Source organism: Chrysochloris asiatica, unplaced genomic scaffold (genome assembly GCF_000296735.1).
Source record: "Chrysochloris asiatica unplaced genomic scaffold, ChrAsi1.0 scaffold00465, whole genome shotgun sequence".
NCBI classification, from domain to species: Eukaryota; Metazoa; Chordata; class Mammalia; order Afrosoricida; family Chrysochloridae; genus Chrysochloris; species Chrysochloris asiatica.
This window is the reverse complement of record NW_006408983.1, coordinates 1069421-1080449: the sequence shown is the minus strand read 5'-3', so window position 1 is coordinate 1080449 and position 11029 is coordinate 1069421. Positions and strand designations below refer to the sequence as shown.

The following is an 11029-nucleotide window of genomic DNA, read 5'->3' as shown; positions in this document are numbered from 1 at the left end:
ATTCGTAACCACTACGAGTATATCCCACCTGAATTTAGAGACAACCTCAAGAATACATTTGATACATTAGACACTACTGGCCAAAGACTAGAGGAGTTGTGATAAGGCGTCAAGGTATCATACATGAAGAAAACTTAAGGTCATTTAAAAGACAGGGAAGAAAGAAAATGATTACAGCTTATTGTATGTAAATAATACCTGTATAAAGCAAATTACAAGAAACAAACAAAGTGAAGACAACAAATCTGGCGGATAATGCTGTTTGTCTCTTTCCTTAACCAATTCAATATCTCATGTTAGTATGCCTTCTGATACTGCCAAAGCTAGAAGACTGAAAAGGATGTTTTCCGGATTTCTTTATAATGAAGTTTTCATATATGACAACATTGATGCTGCTGTTAGTTGCCATCAGTTCAGGCTGACTCAAGGTGATTCCGTGAGCAACAGAATGAAACTCAGATATTTGGATTTTTATTTTTATGTACAGATTTTTGGAAGTAGATCTCCAGGAACTTCTTAGTCTATCTTAGTTTGGAAGTTCTGCTGAAATCCATTCAACATCATAACAAGCTCTCACTGACAGATGGATGGTGTATATGCATAAGGTAATGGGACCGAGGCCTCCTACATGGAAAGTTCAAACTCTCCCATTAAACTATCAATGACATACTTAGTACCCACAAGTTGAATACACTAACTCAAGACTTTATGTAGGAAAAAAAATACGTAGAAAGAAGATCAGGTAACAAACTATTTTTAAGTGGTGTGGACCATGGCAAAATATAGATTTTCTGGAGTTTACAACTTCTTGATGGTGGCAGAAACTTTCCTGATAAATAATTTCTTCAGTTTTGTGAGTGGTGCAGGGAGAAATATGTCTAAGGTCTATAAATCTAGTCTATAAAATAGCTATGATCATAAATAACTGTCTTTTAGTCTTATATTTAAATAATATCATTCTTTAAATAGAAATAGAATAATCAAGAAGTCATACTTCAATATCAGCTAGTTTAAGATATCTATCTAGATTAACATTCATCCAATTCCTCTTTCAGGAATTATGAGATGCTCCATTCAAGTTTATTCTATATGTTTTATAGCTTAGCTCCAATGTGGGGTTGTGAATTTTCACTATAGAGTTTTACAGTTGATTCAAAAACCAAAACACTATTTCTAATCTATTTCCTACTGGAATTTTTAAAATGATTTATTTCCAAGTTATTGGAACACAATCATTCTGTGTAAAGAAGATTTTCTGATGCCAAGAACAACAGGAAAAATGGCCTTAGGCAAATTCCAAGAGCAGCTTGTTGTTTTTTTCCTAGATGGAATATCCCAAGGCAATGTAGATTTGTCTTCTAAGATAATTGCTTTCCCTCCACTGTTTCATTGCCTCTGTCTTCACTTTTTAGTTAAACTGAGGAAACAAGAAAACGAGTCATCAGGGAAAAAAAAGAGTTCGGCACCTTTGTCAATTTTTGCTTTCTTGCCCATTGAGTTTAATTTTCTTCAGTTAATTTAACTAAAGTTTTCTGACACCATCCAGTCTGGTGTTGGTGACAATTACAAGAAAATAAAAGAGCTGCTACATATGCTCATATCTCATATCAACACCTCTCTGTGTCTTTGTCTACATATCTCCCACTCTGCATCTATCTACTGCTGTTTGTTTCTCTCTGTTCATCTGCCTCATTCTCTGCCCTCTCTTGTCTCTATTTCTCTCTGTATAAACCAAGTTGTATTGTGTAGATGATTCACACATTTTAGTTTTCCTTACACATCTAAATTTAAACTAATTCAAATAGTGTCTTGGGATTGCTAAAACAACACACACGTTAAAGAAATTACCAATATCAAGTTCTTTTCCACTTAAAAATTATTTTCACCACGTGCCAAAACCCAGCAGAGGGCATCCTTCCATTTCAGATGTACTAATACTGCAGAGAAAACGCCTACAATTCCAGCAATGCATTGGAATTTAGATCAGAAGACTACTGTAGTGGAATGGGAAATTGTTTCTTCATTCATTCTGGAATATTTGCCTTCCTTTTGAATTATAGACTTGCACTAATTCTCTTATCAGAAAATGAAGGAAAAATATCTCTGTCTCTAGTCTCTCGCCAAGTTTGGAACATTAGCTTCAAGTTGCAGCTCTCCCAAACTACCATAAGGACTCCTGATGGGCACTGTAGGATAAGAACTATACAGCTAACCACAAGGTTGGTTGTTCAAACCTACCAGCTGCTCCTCAGAAACCCTATACAGGCTTGCTATGAGTTTGAACTGACTCAACAACACTTAGCAACAGTAAAGCTACCATAAAGTAGCCCTGGTAACGGAATGGATTACAAACTGGGCTGCTAATCGCAAGGTCAGTAGTTTGAGTATACCAGTGGCTCTGCTGGAGAAAGATGAGGCTTTCTGCTCCCATAAAGATTTATAGCCTCCAGAATCCTATACAGAGTCTCCATGAGTCAGAAATGACTCCACAGCCTACAACCACCACCACCACCACCAAGCTACCATATGTGTGAAGACAGAGCTCACAGAGAAACAACTGAGAAAGAAACTTGTTCCCCACCAAGTTTTACACTCTCCTTCTAGTCCTCGAATTTGGGGAGAGAAAAGGTGAGGGAAGGCAGGAAAACACTGCAGCCTGTTCGTTTTTCTCAGAAGTAGAAAAGAGATCATCAGATTAACATCACGATGGAAACAGGAATGGTCAAGAGCAGTATAAGTGAAGCCAAACTTGTTTCTGTGCAAGCAGATAGTTTTCTACTTAAGTTGACTATGCAGTTTCACTGAAATGGAAATTCCACAATGAAAAATTATTGTGCATTGTCAGAAGAATATTTCCCAGGTTAAAATGCAAATGCCTTCACCCTTATCAGTTATTTACTCACAGTTCTGGATGAGTTCATTGGATTTTTTTTTTTTTTTAAGAAAGATTGATTTATAGAGAAAATGAGGAAGGACAAGGAGGCCATATTCATAGAACATAATTCATATTCATTGGCATTGACATTGTGCCAAGCCATGTTCTAGGTGCTTAGTGAGCAACAAGCCAAACATACCTTTACTTTAGAGAACATGCTAAAAAACAAGGATTTGGATTGTCATTCAGATCTGAGTTTGGGCCCTGGCTCTTACCACTTGACGCTGAACAGGGCAATTCATGCTTTCACTTGCAAAACAGGGATAACAATTATCAATATTTGTTGACAACACACTTTGTTCCTGAAACCTTTTTCATGAAATTCTCAAAATCAGACAAATATTATTCTCACTTTACAAATAAAGAAATCTAGGTACAGACGATTTCTAAATTGCCCAGAACTGCATGGTATAAGGAATTTTAAGCAAAAGTATCTTACTCCACTATGCCATACGAAAAAGCTATTTTCTAAAGCTATCCTATGGATTAGATGAGCTAGCTCATATAAAACTGAGAGTACAATATATTATTATTATTACTATTATTATTAATCTGTATTAGGCTCATAAGGCTGCTATAACAACATTCCACAAAGTGAGGCACTTATAAGAACAGAAATGTGTTGTCTTCTATTTCTGGAGGCTACTAATCGGAACTCAAGGAGCTCTGGTAGCATAGTGGTTACAAAGGGGCTGTTAACCCCAGGGTCAGGAACAGCACCACCAGTCAACCCCACCATCCTCAGAAATCTTATTCAGGGTAGCTGTGAGTTGGACCTGACTCAACGGCGCTTAACAAAAACAATAGGTGTTAGGAATTCAACATATCTTTTTGGGCAGTGGTGGTGGTTATGTACCATGGAGTCGCAACCAACTGTACAGGGTTTCCGAGGCTGTAAATCTTTAAGGGAGCAGAAAGCCTCAAAATTTTCCCATTAAACAGCTGGTATTTTGGAATTGCTGACCTTAAGGTTCGCAGCCACTACGCTACCGGAGCCCCATTCAATTAATAGAATTATTGTCATGTAGTTAAGTGCTGTCAAACTGGTTCCACCCCATAAAGACCCTATGTAAGGTTTCCAAGTTGTGACTGGTGAACTTGAACCATAACCTTGAGGTTCAAACTGCAAGGTCAGCTGTCCAGTGCATTAACCCACAGTGCCACATCAGGCCTCTACTATTTATTATTACTGCCACTGTTATACTTTTCTAGGACTCAACATAAGCATGTTGAGATATATTGAAATAAACCTCAGATAAAATCCTCTACTTCAGAATTTGAGCTGTGCCTAGCTTGGATTATAAGTGAGATTGCATACCATCATCACAATTGAATCATGGCTTCTCTGCATTTACTTTCCATACATGACAGTCTACCTCTATTGTCATGGCTCCAGGGAGGATAGCAGAACACAAGTTCCCTATAACCATACCTGAGCATCCCCTGCTCTGAATTTTCCACACCTCCCTTGAAAGCTGAAGGTTATGATCAGATGCTACACGAAATCAAGATTCAAGAATCTGTCTTCAGTATGACAGTCCTTTGTTCTGTGATATTTGACCATGCAATTAGGCTACCCCTCAATCATGGTGTCCCTTGGCTCTAGCTCTAAACCTTTTGTAAGCACACTCTCCAGGGTTCTCTCCCTGGATATTGAGTATGTTCATAATCCAATGGGGTTAATTATGCTAGCAGTGTTAGTCAAAGAGAAAGGAAGCAGATATGTTTTGCTCCAACACTGGGAGTTCTCTCTGTTTACTGCTAGCCTGCATTTTTGTCTCCTACGGCAGCATTACCAAGATCAGAATAATTTTAAACAACAAGCAGATAAAATCCTGGCTTCAGGCCCTCATTTTCTTATTGATTTCATTTCAAGACTGTCATCTTAGGTTCATTAGGTAGGAAACTGAGTGTTGGATAATAGGATGCAAGAGAATTCACAAATGGATATCTTATAAAAATTTTGTTTTCCTTGCCAGCACTAAAAAAAAAAATAAATAGTTTTTATCCCACAAGCCAAGCTTCAAAATAGAAAAATCAAGCAAATAAAAAACAAACAAACAAAAAAACCTGTAAAGATGTACTCATTTCCAAAAGGCAATTTCATGCTGACTTTATCTCATGGTGCTTTTGTATGGATGAGCACTGGTGTAGCGTATTGTTTGGGACAAAAGTTATGTGTAGCAATCAGTCACTTTAGTCTGAGTGTCCAAAAAATAATAAATGTCCTTCTATTTATGTTGCAGACTACCTTTATATTAGTTTATTGATTTCTATAAACAGTGTTTTAGGTTCAATGAAAAAGCAGATTTTCTTTAGCAGAGTACTTACCCCAAGATAATGGCCATCGATGAACACAACAGGGAGGGATGGTGTTTCAGAAACACGTCGGCATCGTTCATCTAACTCTTTTCCATAGTCACCATTCAGAGCTATGTTCTTCTCTTCAAATTTTACTCGATGGTTTTGGAAAATCTTTCTAACCAGTTCACATCTTTCAAACGTTGTCCGCACAACACGAAGGCACGTGGTATAGATCACTACGCGGTCAAATTCCAGCTCAGTGGAAGGTTGCTAAAGGAAAATATTACAGTGTAAATATCCTTGCCTTTATTGCTAACACCCTGTTATTTTAAGACAATTAACAAGTTTAATTACTGTCTGTCAGCTTGCATGTTTCTGTGCCATGAGTATTTAAAATACCAGCAGGGTACACACATGGCAGGTAGGCTTCAGCTGAACTTCCAGACTAAGACAGACTTGGAAGGAGAAGCAGAGAATTTCTCAAAGTTTCGCCACTGAGAACCTTATGAATAGCAGTGTAACGCTGTCAGATAGCACCAGAACACTGAATATTGAAGCATGACAAATAGTACCAGAATACTGACTCCAGGTATGATGCTGGATGTTGTAGTCCAGCAGCACATTAGCTGGGTCAATGCACAAGATATGCACTCTACAATTCTAGGGAGTGTCATTGGCAACATTGTCTAAATAAATTTTGCCCCTAGGTTTTCTCTATAACTTGGGTTATCAAATACCCTTATCTAGGGACTGAGATGGGATGTGGGGCAAATCTGTCATAGGGAGATACTGGTGATATATTAGAATAGGAGTCCTGGTGTGGCACTCTAGGATAAGCATTGGACTGCTTTCCACCAGCTGTTATTTGGAAACCCTATACAGGGTCACTATGAGTAAGAACCGACTTGTTGTTGTTGTTGTTCAGTGCCGTCAAGTTGGTTCTGACCCATAGCGACCCTGTATAGGGTTTCTAAGGAGTATCTGGTGAGTTTGAACTATCCAACTTGAGGCTCAAACCAATCTTGAGGTCGAGTACATATCCTATGGCACCACACCAGGATTCCAGGAACTGACGAGACAGCACTTAACAACAGCAACAACACTAAATCAATATTATTAAAAAGATCTTACCACACAATTTTGATATGATTTGGAAGTTGTTGTTGTTGTTATATGCCACCAAGTCAGTTCTGACTCACAGCTAGCCTGAAGTAGATCTTCTGAAAAGCAGAGCTTTGATTTCTCATGGTTATCAATTTTATTATGTAAAATTTTAGATGTTACTGTTTTAAAAATATAGATCTTCTACATTTCTTGGACTTTTTTTTTTCTTTCTTCCTCAACAGATTTATCAAAGCATCTGGCAAAATCTAAAAATAACCTCTCAATGGTTAACTGTCCCTCAGTTCCCTTCCTGAGGGTTACCATGGGAATAGTGTAATGAAGGCAGGAAGGATCCCAGACAGCTCTGAATTGGGAATTGCAGCCTGCTTGCTCAGAGAGAGCTGACCTAGATACTAATAAAACCTGGTAGTTTCTTCCTTTCTGTTGATTAAAAGGATAAATCTTTGGGATGTCCTGAAGACTCACAGCAGTCTGTAGAAACAAAGACACGTTGGAAAAGATGCATAGAAGTTGCAGAAAAAGAGACTCAACAAAACAAAAGGTTGCAGTCAAGTTGATTCCAACTAATGGTCCACCCCACATGTTGCAGAGTAAAGCTGTGTTCCATAGAGGGGTTTTTTTGGGGTTTTTTTGTTTTTTTTGGCTTCTGTCTTTAGTGTAGCATATGACAGAACTACCAACTCTACATGATTTATCGATGTTGTTGTTGTGTGCTGTCAAATCAATTCTGACTCATAGCAACCCTCTACAGAGTTTCCAAGTGTGGCTCAGTTGGTGGTCCGGTGCTTATCCTACAGCACCACACGAGGGCACTGATTAATTGTTGAGCTCAAGCCATTCGTACTGTTTGTTACTGTTGTTAAGTGACATCAAGTCTGCTCCAATTCACAGGGACTCTAACAGGGTTTCTGAGGAGTGGTTCATGGATTTGAACCGCCAACCTTGTGGTTCAAGCCGATCTTGTGATTGAGGGCTTTATCTTATAGCACCATGCTAGGATGCCAAAAGCCTTCTACTGTTTAGGAACCTTAAAAGAGACTAAGGGGAATTGAGTATTCTTACCCTGCCTCTTATCATGCAATGTTGTTGTTGTTAGGTGTTGTCCAGTCACCTCCAACCTTATGCAAAACAGAAAAAACACTGCCCATTCCTGTGCCCTCCTCACAATTGTTGTTATATTTGATCTCATTGCTGCTGTCACTGTGTCATCTTGTTGGGTGTCCTCTTCATTTTTGCTGAACCTTTAGTGATTCCTACAGATAACATGTTCAAAGTGTGAGAGACAAATTCTCACCATTCTGGCTTCTAAAGAGCATTCTGGCTGTAAGTCTTTGTTTGTTTTTCTGGCAATCCAAAGGACTTTTAATATTCTTCTACTGTCTTAATTATTCATTGTCCAACTTTCACATGAATATGTGGCTTCTAAAAATGCCATGAATTTGTTCAGGAGCACCTTAGTCCTCAAACTGACATCTTTGCTCTTGTATACTTTAAAGAGGTCTTGTGTAACAGATTTGCCTAATGCAATACTCTGCTTGATTTATTGACTGCTGCTTCCATGAGTGTTGTTTGTGAATCCAAGCAAAATGAAGTCTTTAGCAGTTTCATGTTTGCTCCATTTTTCATGATGTTATTTATTGGTCTAGTTGGGAGGATTTTTGTTTTCTTTACACTGAGATGCAATTCATAATGATGACTGTGACCTTTCTTTGATCTTTACCAGTAAGGATTTTAAGTCCTTTTGCTTTCAGCAAGCAAAGTCATGTCATCTGCATTTCGCAGACTATTAATGAGTTAATGAGTCTTACACCAATCCTGATACCACATTCTTCTTCATATAATCCAGTTTCACAAATTATTTTCTCAGCATACAGATTGAATATATAAGGCAAAAAGAAACAACCCTGGTGCAAATCTTTCCTAATTTTAAACCACTCAGTGTGTCCTTGTTCTGTTCAAACGATTGCCTTTTCCTGTATGTACAGGTTCCTCATAAGCACAATTAAGTGTTCTGTAATGGCTACTGGCTAATGTGCTGGACTACAAAGTTGGTTTGATTCACAAGGTCAGTGGTTCAAGCTCACCAGCTGCTCTTTGGAAAGGATCACTATGGGTCAGAATCAATTTGACGGCACTTAATAACAACAACAACAAATATCCATTATTCACAATGCTATCCTTATCTTGTTATGATCAAATTAGTGAAAAGCTTTCTCATAGTCAAGAAAGCACAAGTAAACATCTTACTGATATTCTCTGTTTTCATTCAAGATCTATATGACATCAACAATGAAATGTCATCCTCCTCTGAATCTGGCTTGAATTTTTGGCAGTTCCCTTTAAATGTACAGTTGTAGCCATTTTTTAATTATCTATAGCAAACATTTACTTGCATATGATATTAATGGTATTAATTGATGATTCCACATTCTGTTGGTTCACTACTCCTTGGAATTGGAATAAATATGGTCTTCTTTCAATCAGTTGTCCAGGTAGCTGCCTTCCAAATTTCTTAGCATTGATGAGTGAGCACTTCCAGTGGTTCTTCAGTTTGTTGAAAGATTTCAATTTGTATTTTGTCAATTACTGGAGCTGTGTTTTTTGCCAATAACTTCACTGCAGCTTGGATTTCTTCCTTCAGTCATAGTGCTTTATGATTTTATGCTACCTCTTGAAATGTTTAAGCATCAACCATTTCTTTTGGGTACAGTGGCTCTGTGTAATGCTTTATTCTGCAAAAGTCACAGTTATGATTATCATGGAACAATTCTAGAGATCCCACATTCACTGAAACTAGCCCTGTATTCAGACCAAGAATTAGTCCCTAGCCTAGCGTAGTGGTTACGAATCGGGCTGCAAGCCGCAAGGTCAGCAGTTTGAAACTACCAGCTGTTCCATGGAAGAAAGATGAGGCTTTCTGCTCCCATAAAGATTTACAGCCTCGGAAGCCCTGTACAGGGTCACTATGAGTCGGAACTGACTCCACAGCCCATAACAACAACAACTTTTTCTTAGAGGAGGCTAAACACTTCAGACTGGAGGGAAACTAAGGAATCATTTCCATTGATCTGTCCAGTCTGGCAATGATTTGAAAAGACCTTCTGAAATTGACCGACTTTTATCTCAATATGTCCCCAAATCAACAACAATCTAGAACCCTCCAGTCTATACTGAGCTTTGGGCTTTCAGCAAAAAAATTTTAAAAGTTAATAAAATGAACTTGCTTCTTTTTCCCCAGGGATGGGCAATTCATACCTTAGCACATAATTCTCACAACAACAGAGAAAATGAATGTCCTAGACAGGTGACAGAGTTAAAATTCAGCCAAAGCAAAAAACTGAAACCCAGGTAAGTACCCATCCAAAGTCCACGTGCTTTCCATTGAACAAAGGCAAACCACTGAGCCACTATTCTCCTGTAACCCCCTCCCGAGGATAAAGCTGTTACCAAAAGACAAATTGCTATAGAGCTAATACATTGTTTATAAGATAATCATTGTGATTTAAAGAGGTTTGTCTTTTGACTAAGTTCTGTTCCCATATTTAACAGTATGTTACATTACCCAAAAGGCATTTCACACAAGTGTTTTTGTTTTCTTTCTTTTTTTGTTTTCAGTCTTAAAGAATTCCAGTGAGATAGGCAAGGTGTAAAATTTGTTTCCTTTGTTAGCTGAAGTCAAAGAAGTGAAGAAATTACCTCAGAGTCTACAGCAAGTCAGAAGGCAACCAGACTAGACCAGATTTCTTTGTTATTAGGCATTAGGTCAACCTGACTCCAGGGATCATAATTTTAAATAGCAGATGCCTGTGGAAGAAGGGCTATGGGCCTTTGTAAACAGCAGGAAATTTAAAATATATCACTCTCTCTCACTCTCCATGCTACTCCTATAGTTCTATGCATACTTGGAGATGCCTTATAATTTTAAATTTATTTAAATAAATAAATAAACCCCAGGCATCCATGCTTTTAAATCACATCTTGAATCCTCATTCTTGTACTTAAAGTGATTTGAAACCCCACTTATCATCACTCCGGTTATCGCTCGTCTTATTTCCTGGATCTTTTTCCATTGTAACTATATTCCCTATTCATCTGTGAGGGTAGATGGTAACGTTCTACCCCACATTGCCCTTCCTCCTCTTGGCGACAAAACACCAGGGAGAACATTTCTATGCCACCCATAAGACACAAATTATAAAATTAATGATGAAAGCAATTCTGCATTTCCTGATCACTGCATACTTATACAATGGTCTAGGGACTGAAAAGGGAATCTCAAATGTGCAATATTCATTCATTTTAGGAGACAAGGATTATCATCCAGATTTTCTAGATTAGGATGCAAAGTCTTACAAATAAATGTAAGGTACCCAAATAACTCAAGGGAAAAGAACCATATTTGAACATGGTTAGATTCCGTAGTTATAGTTCTTTCAACAGGAAAAATACTATAAATCTCTCTTAGGTATGACCATCCAATTGATCATACTGTTTAGAACTACATGTTTATATAAGAGCCACTGACAACCTTATCAGTATTGGTGGAACGTTGTCTTACATAGTGCAAGAAGATGAGTCCCTCAGATTTGAAGGCAATCAAAATATGACTGGGGAAGACTTGCCTCCACAAAGTAGATTTTATCTTAATAATGTGGATAGAATTAA

The 11029-nt window shown here is 37.9% G+C and overlaps 1 protein-coding gene across 1 annotated transcript in view; it reads right to left on the bottom strand.

Moving 5' to 3' along the window:
* The window catches only part of GRXCR1 (glutaredoxin, cysteine rich 1), a gene marked incomplete at its 3' end in the record, with an annotated part of 151662 nt that overhangs the window by 94180 nt on the left and 46453 nt on the right, over positions 1 to 11029 (bottom strand). The window contains exon 2 of the mRNA XM_006877301.1: positions 5267 to 5509. Coding sequence (XP_006877363.1) covers positions 5267 to 5509 — 243 coding nt within the window. The remainder of the gene's footprint in view (positions 1 to 5266; positions 5510 to 11029) is intronic.